This window comes from Artemia sp. Qi Xiang Cuo, chromosome 2 (assembly GCF_049724085.1).
Source record: "Artemia sp. Qi Xiang Cuo chromosome 2, ASM4972408v1, whole genome shotgun sequence".
Classification (NCBI taxonomy): domain Eukaryota; kingdom Metazoa; phylum Arthropoda; class Branchiopoda; order Anostraca; family Artemiidae; genus Artemia; species Artemia sp. Qi Xiang Cuo.
The window spans coordinates 42,411,084-42,425,071 of NC_142795.1; the positions used below are offsets into that span (position 1 = coordinate 42,411,084).

General features: G+C 38.0%; 1 protein-coding gene across 6 annotated transcripts in view; it reads right to left on the reverse strand.

Moving 5' to 3' along the window:
- The window catches only part of LOC148955250 (uncharacterized), a 115,121-nt gene extending 106,888 nt beyond the window's left edge, over window positions 1-8,233 (reverse strand). For 5 of the 6 annotated variants that reach the window (XR_016142937.1, XM_089101164.1, XM_089101161.1 and 2 more), the window contains exons 1-2: window positions 8,090-8,232; window positions 4,559-5,274 (exon numbers count right to left, since the gene is read on the reverse strand). Coding sequence is in view for 5 of the 6 variants with exons in the window: in XM_089101164.1 (XP_088957290.1) it covers window positions 4,559-5,266 (708 nt within the window). In the remaining variant the exon portion in view is untranslated. Of the gene's footprint in view, window positions 1-4,558; window positions 5,275-8,089 lie in introns of all 6 variants that reach the window. The other variant, XM_089101154.1, reaches the window with a different exon arrangement.
- Between the last annotated feature and the right edge of the window lie 5,755 nt (window positions 8,234-13,988).

Sequence of the window (13,988 nt, forward strand, 5' to 3'; positions counted from 1 at the left end):
ATAAACTTGACATTAAAAACTCAGGCATTCTGGAGTACTCAAAATTCCCCTGGTCATGTAACCTTTTATTTTTGTGTTGGAGGGCAATTTCTAAAAGGCTATAGGTATTTCCTATTCATCCTGTTCCCATTTTTTTTTTTAAGTTCAAACCTAGTGAAAATTTGGTTTAACGTAACACATAAAAATGGTGAAAACCAGAAAGAAAATGGTGCAACTGACAATTTAGCCTTTGGTTAGTGGAATAGACAATGGCCAAAAGGCTGGAGCTGTTCCGGTGGGTCTACACTATCACAAGCTCTCCGCCCCTATCCTCAGTAATAAAGTCTTGTCGGCGTGGGTTCATAGTGGCGTGAGGATGGATCTTTCAAGAATTAAATGAAAAGACAGTTTTTTTCACTGAAAGTAAGGAGCGACATTAAAACTTAAAACAAACAGAAATTATTCCGATATGAAAGGGGATGTCCCCTCAACGCCTCGCTCTTTACGCTAAAGTTTGACTCTGTCTTACAACTTTATTTTTTAAAACAATGAAAAACTTTAGCGTAAAAAGCAAGGCGTTGAGGAGGAGACAGTCCCTTTCACACACAGAATAATTTCTGTTCGTTTTTTTACCATTTTACGAGTCTTTGCTACCCCACTCGTAGCGACCTAGTTTTCGTTTGGTTTGTCGGCTGTAAAACGTGGTCTATCCATTTTAACCTTTCTTTCATTGCAGCAATAGACAAGGATAGGAACCAAATTTTCTACAGTTTATTGTTTGAAATACGGCCAATCAAATGAGTATTTAGAACTATTCTTAAACATATCCTCCGAAAAACATTTAACATGTCGCCCTCAGACTTTCGAAGCACCCAAATTTAAGAGTCATACTATGACTGCTGTCATTACCGTGGCTTTCAATATTCTAGTACTAGCTCGCAGACGTATTTTCCAATTCCTCCAAACTTTTTCCAACTGCGAAAAAATCTTGCGCCTTAGCTATTCTACTTTTTTACATTTTCACCGCTTTCTTCGTCTTTACTAATGACACTTCCTAGGTATGTGAAGCTACTCACTTGGTTGTTTTTAGCTACCCAAAATAACCTCTTCACCTCATTTATTCCTAGTTCTAGCTGCTTAGTCTTCTCAACATTAATTTTTAAACCTATTCTTGCACCCCAAACGAAAAGTCACTTCTCCTGCAACATTGTAACGTTCCATGTCCCAGTTTTTATATTGTTTAAATTATTAAAACTGTTACGGTATATAGAAAAGCAACGGATTCCACCAGTGTAAGACTGGGACTAATAATATCTTCTCACTCAAGTCTACACATAGGGATTGAGCCGGCTTAGTACCGGACAGCAAGAATTCCCCGGGATCTCCAGTTGAGTGGAGTTTTTTTGCAAGCATGGGCCGATCTTGGTTACCATACGATTTTAGTGTTTAGCAATATACTCTTGTCAACAAGAGTTGACCTCCTGCACAGGCAATCTCAAGCCGATTACCTTTATTTACTTCAACCCATAATAAATAACATAGCTAGAAAGACGCTATTCAGCATACCAAGATAAATAAAACCCAGAAGAATTATCCACTAATCCCAATCCAATGCAGTGCTGTATCATATACTAGGCTTTAATTTCCTGGAAGGGTAGCACTCCTTAATGTCACCCTGCAGTGCTGTTTGTAGTTGCGATTCTGGCTTGGCAAATCAAACAGTTCGTGGTAATGAACTGTAAGTAAGGAGCGACCCGGCTCAATAGTAAAACCGAAACTCTAAAAACGGATTTTGATACCAGTAGATATATCAAAAGAATCGGATTTTTTAGTTGATTTCAAATATTTAAGTTTCATCAAGTTTAGTCTTACCCATCAAAAGTTACGAGCCTGAAAAAATGTGCCTTAATTTCGAAAAAAGGGGAAACTTTCCCTAAAAGTGATAGAATCTTAATGAAAATCAAACCATCATATTCAGCGTATCAGAGAACCCTACTGTAGAGAATTAAGCTCCTATCTGTAAAAATTTGGAATTTTGCATTTTTTCCCAGAAGAAAGATCATGGATGCGTGTTTATTTGTTTGCTTTTTTCCACAGGGGTGATTGTATCGACCAAGTGCTCCTAGAATATCGAGAAGGGGCTAATTCGAAAGGAAATTAAATGTTCTAAGGCCCCATTTAGATGGCCAAAAAAATTGGAGGGCAACTAGGCCCCCTCCCACGCTCATTTTTTCCCAAAGTCACCCGATTTTGAGATAGCTATTTTGTTGAGCATAGTCAAAAACCAAATAAATGTCTTTGAGGATGAATTAATCCCCCACAGTCCCCGGGGGAAGGGCTGCAAGTAACGAGCTTTGCTCATTGTTTACATATAACATTTGTTATTTGTAAGTATGCAGACATTTTCAGGAGGGATTTTTTCTGGTGGGGAGGGGGGTCAGAGGAGGTGGCTAGGCGGGAGGATATTGTCATAGGGGAAGAGACATTTCTATGAGGGGGGGGGACGCCGGATTTTCCCAGCATTATTTAAAAAAAAATCAGAAATTAAATTAAAAAAAAACAAGGTTTTTCAACTGAGGGAGCAACATTAAAACTTAGAAAACGAACAGAAATTATTACGTATATGAGGGGTTCTCCCCCTAGTCAATACCTCGCTCTTTACGCTAAAGTTTTTTTAGTACTTTCAAAAAAGCTATCTACTCTAATTAAACGGCCTTTGTGATTCAAGGGTCATTGTTAAAGAATTGGAACAAAATTCGAATTTTAGCGTAAAGAGCGGGGTATTGACTAGGGGGAGAGCCCCTAATCTACGCAATAAAAATATACAAATATAGAAGTTATTTCGTAATTTACGTCAGATCAAAATTTCGAGAAAGCCATTTAGCCAAAAAAAAAAAAAAAAAAAAACTTTACGAGGTAGCAAAGACTCGTAAAGGGAGTACAATTTTGGACAGAGTGAAAGGAGTGTGCTCAATTGGGGTGCCTAAAAAGCGTGTCCCAAACCTAAAAAGCGCGAGACTTTTTTCGTGTAATTTATAGTAAAATCAGTTTTATAGGACAGATTTTTGACCTACTTTTCCCACTGAGCAGAAAACTAAAATTGGAAAGGGATCTCTTATCAAAACGTTTGCAAATATTGAAACTACAATGTAAACCCGAAAACATAATTTTCTAGCAGAAGCCCAGAGCAACATTGCGTATGGTTCATTGTTTTCGATACTCAGGGCCACTGTTAGGACCTCAAATTTCTTAGTCACATTTACTTGCACTGGTAGCGTACTGCTAAAAGAAAAAGTAGAGAAGATAATCGTCTTTGGGGCCATGCTCAAACCTGAAGCCTGAGAGAATTGGGGAGAGGGGAGAATCTTGGGGGGGGGGGGGGGTCCCCAAAGATTCATCCAAACAAACCGAGCGCCGATCCTTGTTATGTTTGAAATTTTAACAAATATAAAAAAAAAATCAAAATCAATTGGCAGTTGAACTATTGCCAGTCTTGCCTAAGCAAGCAAAATGACCATTGGTGCATGTAAAAGGGAACTTATTTTGTTAAGGTGAGAATTCATATTAATTTATAAGACTGCCATCTCCAAGAACCCCAAAACAAAGAAAAATCATATAGAAATTACAGGATAGCCTAGTTTGAAGAAATTCGAATAAAACATGACATTTCTGGGAACCACTTGTCTCCAGTTAGTACATGGAGACAAGTGGACCAATGTGAAACTACAACAATGTGTAAAGAGCCCATATCTTTTGGAGGGGGGCGGGTCATGGTATTTTTCCGAATCTGGGGGTTTCATGCTTCAAGATTTGTCTTAGGCCTAAACATCATGATTTTCACATATATCTCCAAAAATATTGACCAATTTTGGAGGAGTGCCCTTTTATGGTCTCCTTTGCCATGTACAGGTAAGTGTGTATCCTTCAATCCTGATTTACGTAGTATTGATAGCCTACATTTATTTATTCTATTCTGATATATATATATATATATATATATATATATATATATATATATATATATATATATATATATATTTCGCACTTCTCCAGTAAAAAATTCAAGGTTAAAAGCTAGCTAGTCAGACGATCAAACGCAACTGCAATGCTACATTGGAAATGAAATGAGTAACAGAGTGCATTGTTTGCATCATTTGTGCAAAAAAAAAACTGTTCAAACACGCATACAAAGATCGTTCAAAAACATCAATTACAACTATTGTAATAAAATATTGATTGACTGGGAAACCAAAGAATCATGTCGGAATTCAAACACGGGATGCAACACGAAGTGGCAAAACTCAGTGAGAAGTATTTTTATGCATCTTCGTTGCCAGTCCCATACAATCATCCGCATAAAGGGGTTTCCCGTCTCTAAACTGAGGTGAAAAATCCCAACATACCATACTTAAATGCAGTAGAAAATATATAGACTGTAAGACACAGGAAAAATTAAAATTTAAACAGAAAATTACAACTCGCACATTACAAAAAGACTAATTTGTATGGTGAGATGTAATGGCGTGTTCCCATATTTCGATTTTTGGCTCTACAGTAGCTAATATGTATAGAAACTAACCTTTGCATCCTTGAATGGTTGGTGTCTATCCTCTGCATTTGGCGTTTCCGAAGTTTCTCTCGGGGATAGTTCATGTTCTGAGCTATTTTGAGATGGTTGTGAAAGTCGTTCTGAGTCGGGGAGTGCTGGGGAGCCTTGTGACAATTCATTAGGAAGGTTTAAAGAAAGAGGTACTGAGGCAGGTACTGCAGCTCTCTCCACTAACGGTGGAGGAGGGGGCTTTGTTCTTTTTCGCTTTAATGGAGGAGTCCTTGTATCACTATACTGACTAGAATAAGGAGCCTCATGTCGAACAGGTGGTGTTACAGGCTGTGGAGTTTCAGATTCTGGCTCTTTTTTCTCTGATTTAGAGTCTGTATCAGCAAGTCCTTTAATTTTAAGTAAATCAGCAACCCGAATAAGTGAATTAAGCTGACTCTGAACAACTGTAACTTCACCAGTATACATAAAACGTATTAAGGCTTGCATATCTTTGGCAGGTACATCCCGCAAAATTATAAGGGGATGGGGATGTTGGTTTTCTAAAAGGAGTGACTGGAAGTAATTACTGCAGGCAGAGAGCACCACTTTGTGACACTTAATTGTATCACCATCACAAGCTAAAGATACATCAACAAACTGTTCCTGGGTTAGCAATTTGGTGAATGTGCCTTGAAATACATCCATAAAGCTGTTCCATTTTAAGCAAAATTCCTTGGCGTCGTCCATTGCAAGCTCTAAAAATAAACAAAGAAGTAATTAACTCAGTTGATACAAACGTGAATATTATGACTAGATTACGCTGAGCATTAAGCGTCGGTCAGCTACTTAAAAAAGGAGGCTTGTGTTCTAGACCCACTGCTTCCAGTAGTGGAAATTAGATATAAAAAAAAACAAGCCTCCTTTAATAATATAATGGCTCTACAACGAGTTTTTCCGTAATACAGCAGCAGCAATTGAAAAGGCATATTTTTTTTTAACAAACCCCTATGGACTAAGAAGGCTCTAGTGACTGGTTTAGTCTATTTTCTCCTATCTTATTTGGTTCTTAATATCACATTATATTTAGGAGTTTTTTTTTTTTTTACTCTTATCCTCTTTTCTCATTTACAGAAGCAGTTGGAGGAAATCACACCTTTTATATAAAATGGAATTTACCCTATCTAATGAGCTACTTCCAAAGATGAATATTAAACATTAACCAAATCACAAGAGATAGCATCCATGCATAATTTGACATAAACTAACCTAGCAGTAAAAACTAGGTCATTTGCATATTTAACATTGGTTGGTGTAAAGCAGTATGGACAAGAGACAGGTATTGACATTTAAGACTCAATTAAACTTGCTTTCAATCATTGGATGAGGGGCTTCAGTGCAGAGCCTCCTCCAAGCCACGTTTAAGGATCAAGCCCAAAAAACCCTTGAAAACGCAGGATCCGCAAATGCTCCCTTTCACTGTACTAGAATTACATTAAGATCGACATGTCCAGGCTCACTCCCTCCTAAAAATTAATACCCAATTCGCATATCTTTGTTTCCATGAATAGAGCTTTAAATCAATGATAATGATAGACAACCTTCTTTGGCTATTAAGAAATCAGCATAATTTACCATATAAAGCACATTAGTGAATTAAACAGGCATACATCTTGGTTTTGTGTTAGAAGCTTGCTACAAGTTTGAAATATACATCTCATTTCCTAAGTTCACTGTTTTGTAGCCTAGCCTGATCTTTAAATATTCATGAGAACACAATAAGGTTGGCAAACGATTTGAGCTTTCATGACAATTACAATAAATTCTGGAGAATATTTCCAAAGTAATGAACAAGCTTTTGGATAAAATTCAAAATGAACAGCTTTTTGATATCTTGTGAAGTAATTGAACGAAGTAGGAAAACGAAACGTTTCGGAACATTTCTAGTGTTTATAAACTATGCCCTGTGAAGGTCTTTTAAAGCAGTTATCTTTGCCATTTTCTGTTCCACAGGACATTAGAACTTTGATGACAAACTTTGAACCATACAACTTCGTTAATCCTGATACATAAGGTTTTAAAAATTTAGAAAATTTTTAAGATAGGAAAAAAACCTAAGATTTTTCTCTGGAGTCCTAGAAAAACAGACACAAACCAAAACTTATGAAAGACGATTTTTGACCAGTACCATTCAATTCCCTTTTTAACTCTTTCCGATGTAATCTCCCTACCATGACAATTGTTCTTACCCTGCATATGCAACGCAAAATCTATGGGGGAGGGGGCAAAAAAGTTTATGGCACCCTAATTCCATATTTTTTTTTCTGTTTTCACTCTTTTTTTAAATAAACTTGTCAATTACTGGTGCCCTTATCCCACTGCCCATTTGAAAATCCAAAAGGCTTCCTACACAGTTTCTGAATGTAATGAAGTAGGCTAAGGACTGAATCAAAAATTAAACGGTAAAATTCTACTTTAGCTACTTTTGGCTTTCTTGGAAAGGGGTTAGGTATGGAAAATGAAATTTTCAGGGATGGGTCTACAGGCTAAAGTATGTCCCGGGAAGGTATTTTGAAGTACCTACCTCCACTCCTTCTCCCTCTAGAGGGTCCTGAAAGTTGCCTACATGACATGTCTATACCTATTGAAATTTTGACAAAACAACGTTTTACCTTAATTTTCAGTCACCAGTTTCTTTTTCTCTGGCTCTAGTTCTGAAAATGCAATTCCTGTTATTTTAGTAGAAGTTTAGGCCATATCAATGTTTGTTTTCAAAATGTTGAAAATGTATTTGCATAGCCTATATTTAAAATGTTATAAATTGGGATCGAGCAAAGTTGTGAAGCTAAAAACAATATTGTTGTACTTCATTTAAGCAGAAGATCTATTTTTAACGTTTATAACAAACATATTTTTAAAGGTCATCAAAGGTCAAGACCCTTTAGAGGAAGGAGTGGCGATAAGTACTTCAAAATACCTTCCCGGGACATACTTTAGCCTGTAGACCCATCCCTGAAAGTTTCATTTTCCTAACCTAACCCCTCTCCATGATAGCCAAAAGTAGCTAAAGTAGAATTTTACCTATAATTGCAATTAGGCAATTAAACTTGGAAAGAAAATGCAATGTTTTTTTTTCCTGATTGACTCATGAACTATGTTTGTTGATATTTTAGTTTATATAGTCGCTAATACTAAATAGTAGGCTAGGCCTGTTCTTTGAAAAAAAAGAAAAACCCAGCTTACCATATAACTTACTAGACCCAGCCATTCATTTACAGGCAGAATCATTTCTAAAAGTTTATTCGTCCAGGGCTGGTACAGCAAAAATTCTGAGATGACAAAAAGAGCTCCTAAGGTTCTTCTTGCCACTGCAACTTCTTGACTTTTAGGCTATCAACTAAATTTAAGCTGCGTTGGGGAATGGGCATGGCGGAGGAACACATTTCTTAGCCCAGTACAGACTATGTTATAAAATATACCTAGCCTAATAATTAATCAATGTAGCCTAGATTTATTTCATACTCTTCTAAAACTACCATTACCACAAACATATTATTCATAAATTCAACTCACCTTAGTTTAATCCGTACATCCTTCTATATTGTGATGGAATCAACTCAAAACGACAAATGAATTAAAGGCAAATTTCTTGAAGAAGAATTTGCTTTCACTCAAGTACTTATGGCTACGCGTCTCTGTTGGAAACCCCGCCTCTTCTAGCTTCTATGACTATTTTATTGCCATCTAACGATGGAAACGCTAGTAGTAAATATAAGACTGTGTTTACGTTTTTTATTCTGACTAATGCGACGAACTTTAGTAGTCTACTGATGCCACCGTTGTGATCACTATAAGATTTAAAGATATAACTAATTGATAATTAAACGTTAATTTCATATTGTCAAAATTGTTTTATACCAGTTTGTCATAATTGGTTTGGGAAAACAAACAATCAGACACATATTAATTTTTTGTTATTTTCACACATTGATCTTTATTATTGTGTAACTTTTTTTTATAGATGAAATTAAAAACCACTAGCTTTTTAAGACTAAGTCTATGAAATTAAAAAAAAAACAGTAAGTTCGATCAATTTGGTTTGTGAATTCCCCAAATGACATGGTTATTTATTTTATCATGAGCTTGTAAATAAACCTGATGCCTGATTGTCTTCGGCATAATTATTTTATTACGGGTTGGCACTTGGGTACCCGCAGAAATTTCCCCAGGTGTCTGGGGCAATACTAAAGTTATTCTTCTGAATTTGTATGGTGTTGAAGGTCTAAAAAAGGAACTTCTTGTCAGAGGAAAGACACAAAAATTAACATTTACTGCTGCTACTATTACTAAAGACTCACTACAGCACCAAACTGCCTGAAGCCAGTACAGAAACACACGCTCCTCCTCCCTCCCAATCTAACCAAAGCTTCACTCTCTCGCCTCTGAAATGAAGTTCCAGCTTCCTGTAAATCCTTTATTATGATCTCTTTCCACCTTATTCGGAGATTACATACTTTCTGTTTGGCCCAAATAAGTGGCCAACAATCTTTGGCACCCTGTCATCAATCATCCATTAGCCATTACAACCTTTATCGGACCGCATCTTCCCCTCAACTTATTATTTGATATACGGTCAGTCAAATTAGTGCCTAAAACTATCCTTTCACATTTCCTATAGAAAATATCTTACCCGGTATTTTGAAGTTCCCACGTTTCAGAGCCATAGTTGACCACTGCCACTACCATGGCCTCCAACATTGAAATCTTAGTCTGCAGACCTATTTTCCTATTCTTAAAAAACTTTTTTCAACTTTAGACAAATACCCTGTACCTTAGCCATTCTACTTTTTACATATTCTGTGCATACGTCATCTTTGCTGATAATGCCACCCAGGAAAATAAAGCTATCTAATTGGTTGATTTTATTGTTAACAAACATCAGCTTTTCACCTTCATTTACTCCTAGTCAAAGTGACTTCAGTCTTCTTAACATTAATTTTCAAACTTACTCTGACACCTTGAACTGTTGAAATCTCCGAAACTTCATTCATTCCTTAACATTTTTATTTAGGACACTAAATTCATCTGTGCAACCTAAGTCTAGGGTATTTTACCTATTCAAAATCTATTAGACTCAAGAGGTCTGATGATTCTCAATTATTAATTTTTGTTTGTTCCCTAATTCGCGGTGCGAGGTATATTTAAATGTTTGATTTGCCACTAGTTTTTTTCAATCACTGCTTTACGAGGTTTTAGATGACTGTTAAACCTCCTTTTCAAAGAGTCGACAGAGAAACTTTTAGGGATAACATCTCCGGGAAGATCATTCCAAACCAAAGTGCAGCGTCGAATGAAGCTGTTCTTCAGATGCTCTTTTTCGGCGTCAATCTTACATAATCGACCGAGCTGTGTCTTCTTGTCTGTCTTATTGGTTAGACAATGGGGGGGGGGATACGAGAAATCTAGAGAAGGAGTAGAAAATAACCATCAACGCTACATTAAACCTTTCACCAACATACTGGAGAGTCGTGAGGAACTACTGAATCTGCCCTACTAGTCCTATTCTGGATCTTTTGAAGTGTTTTAAACAAGGTTTTCGGAGTGCCAACATACTGTGGGCATCTATACTCGGCGATGGGTCTGATGAAAAACTTGTAAAGTGGGATGATCGATCTGAGTGATATAAAGCTTTTGCAGTGAAGAATGATCCCCAACTTTCTTGCAAAGGAGGTTCCCACCCAATTGAGGTGAGTTTGCCAAGAGAGATCTGTAAAGAAGTGGATTGTGAGACAAAGCTCATCGACTGTCTTCATAGCTTCATTCATGAAGATAAAATTGGGATTTATGTGTGGCACTTACGATCGGAGATCAGCAGCTCTTTTCTTTCCGATGCATTGAAACGGATACACAACTTAATTAAGCTGTTTTGCTGTCAGAACATGCCCAGTCTTCATTTGTGTTCTTCACTCAAATACTACTGTCCTTCTTTCTGTGAATTATTTTCCTTCTTTAGTTGAGCAATGAAAAATATTGCCATGGATGGTCTCATTCCGTTACATTTATTTGTACTGTAGCTCCTGCAGCTGTTACTTTCAGTTGTGACTGTTCAAGTTTAGTGAACGATTGTAAAATAAACTTACCGTGAGAAGCGTCATGGCTCTCTTGCAAATGCTTAAAAAAGTATACCTGAAGGGATACTTAACCTTCTAACAGCTGAAACCAAAACCTCCTAACAGGGACAACAAATTACTGGTGGTCAGAAAGGAGATTCAACACTAACTACTTTTGTGGCTTCTACAATTTCCTTTGTGACTTTTAAATCAACTCAAAACATTAATAGAGGATTAAAACCATATTTTTGGGTAGAGATGAATATTAATGGCTATATATCGCAGAGTTATAGGCTATATTGTGACTGAATCTTGTTTGTGACTCTTTATGACTAAACCACTTCTGAACTCTGCAGGAGTCCTTTTACGTTTTCAGTACCATGCAATATTCAGGATTTTTGGGGTTGTCATGACAAATACCTTGAAGCCTATCTGCTTATAGTTCTAACCAGCCAAATTCAAGTGTTAATGCATATGCTTTATGAGTCTACTGATGAGTAGGGACCTCCCCCATGCCACTCAGTGTGTCTCCAGGTGGCGATAGGGGAAGGCCCTGCAAATATGTAGGGTACCTCCATAGGAGGCACGGACCAAGGGGGACCTTGTCTCTGGGGGTCCATAATAGAAACCGGGGCACCCTCGCCCGGGGTGATAAATACAGGTGGAGGAGGAAGAAAGCCCCTTAAATGTACACTCAATGAGGCCCACCGGCGTTTACATACGTCCCGTGAGTTACAAACCTTCTCCAGTAATGGGTTAAATTGCATGGTGACACAGAACACCAGCGTGGGAGGATCCTCTATAGAAGGACAACTGCGGCACGGCGTAAGATCCAGATCTATGGACAACGGCCTCTCCAAAGGGCTGCCTAGACCCCTTCGGGGTACTTGCAAGACTGGGGACCTTGTGTCAACTATATTCCCACTTGAGGAATGGAGCCCCTCGAGGAAATTATAGCCTAGTAAATGACACAGCATTTGCACGGGATTCTGATTAATGGATAATTCTTCTGAGCTTGGTCTGTTTTGACGGGGGTTTTCGGGCTGAAAAACCTCTTCCTAGATAATTTATCTACTATGGGTTGCCTCCCCGTAGTAGGCTAATCTTTGTAGACATGAATATATAATGAGTCGGAGATAATAGGCTTGAGACTGTCTGTGCAGGATTTCAAATCTTGTTGATAGAAGAGCATCGCCAAGTGCTGAAAACCATGTTGTGACCAAGATGGGCCAGCATTGCACGAAGTCTCCATTCATACTGGAGGTCCCAGGGACGTCTTGCTGTCCGGTTCTAACCCGGCTTAAGCTCGTCGATGTAGACTTGAGAGGATTTTTTGGTCTCCGTCCTGCACTGGTATCCGGGATCATTGCTTCTTCTGAGGCCAAAATAGTTTCAATGATTTAAAGAACATGAAAATTAGAGCTTGGAATGTTACGACGCTAAAGAATAACTATCGTATAGACGTTTTGACTGACGAATTCAGGCGATTCAAACCGGACTTATTAGGAGTTTCAGAACTCATATCCCAGGGGTAGGAAGCATAAAATTAGGTGATACAGAATTTATTTACTATGGCAGGAAGGATGGGGTATATAGACAGGGAGTAGGGCTCATGATGAATAAGAAAGCTGCTAAGTCTTGTTTAGGAAGGAAGGTATTAATAATAGAATGCTAGTCACTCGTTTTATCATAGGCAGCGCTCTAGCGCTGCCTAAGTAAAGAACGATGTGGGCACAATGCGTTTTTTTGTTTTGTTTTTTTTCTCCATACCCGGGCACTTCGTATCGAAGGAGTTGTCGTAGAAACTTCGAAAAGGGCTCATTCGATTGGAAATTCAAGTGCCTAGTGCCATTTTTAATAGTCAAAAGTGATTGAAGGGTAAATAGCCCCCCCACGCCCATCCTTCCCCCAAACACATCCAATCAAAATTATGAGATAGCCATGATGTTTAGCGGAGTAGATTTCCAGATAGAAAATATGTTTTTGAGAAGGACACTCCCCCATAACCCTCAGGGCAAGTTTTTTAAGTTATACCCTCAAGGCATATAAGAACGATGTTGGCACAATGTACTATTTATTATTTTTTTTTTCTTTAGAGCAGGGCACTTCATATGGAAGGGGTCGTCGTAGAAACTTCAAAAAGGACTCATTCGATTGGAAATTGAGAGTTCTAGTGCCCTTTTTAATAGTCGAAAGTGACTGGAGGGCAACTAGCCCCCCTCCCCGCATGCCCATCATTCCCCCAAACACATCTCAATTAAAATTTTTAGAAAGCCTTTTGGTTCAGCGTAGTTGATTTCCAGATAGAAAATATATTTTTCAGGAGGACACTCCCCCACAATCCTCAGGGCAAGGGTTTTAATTTATGCCCTAGGGGCATATAAGGTTTTTATAGAAGGTGTTGTCGTAGAAACTTCAAAACAAGATGATTTTAATGGAAAGTCAAAGGGTTAGTGCCATTTTTCATAGTCTAAATGGGTTGTAGGGAAAATAGCCCCCCCTCCACACCTATCAGTACCCCCAATACATCCAAACAAACTTTTGAGATAGCCATTTTGTTCAGCTTAGTTGATGTCCAGATAGAAAATATATTTTTGAGGAGGACACTTTCCCAGAACCCTCAGGCCAAGGGTTATAAGTTAAGCCCTGGGGGCATATAAGGTTTTTATTCAAATCTTTGTTATATAAATTTGAAAAAAGACTCATTCGATTTGAAATTCAAAGGGCTAGTGCCCTTTTTAATAGTCGAAAGTGATTTGAGGGCAACTCACCCCCGTCTCACGCCCACCTTTTCCCCAAACACATCCAATAAAATTTTTTAGTTAGCCATTTTATTCAACGTAGTTGAAAGTTTTGGAAATTAGGTCTTTAAGGATGACAACCCCTCCCCCACAGCCCTCAGGGAAATGGTTGTAAGTTATGCCCTGGGGGCATATACAGTTTTTATTGAAAGCGTTGTTGTAGAAATTTAAAAAGGGTTCATTCAATAGGAAAATGAAAGGGCTAGTGCCTTTTTTGATATTTGAAAGTGATTGGATAGTGACTAACGCCCCTCTCACGTCCACCAGTTTCCAAACACATCGAATTAAAATTTTGAGATATCCTTTTTGTTCAACGTCTTTGAAAGTTCTGGAAATTAGGTCTTTTAGGATGATGAACTCCACAGAGCCTTCGGTGCGACGGTTGTAGGTTTTGCCCGGGGGCATTACAGTTTCTATTGAAAGCGCTATCGGACATACTTCAAAGTGGCTAATTCAATTGGAAATTGATACGACTATTGGCTTTTTTAATAGTTGAAAGTGATTGGATAGTGACTAACGCACCTCTAACGCCCACCATTTTCGCAAACACATCCAATCAAA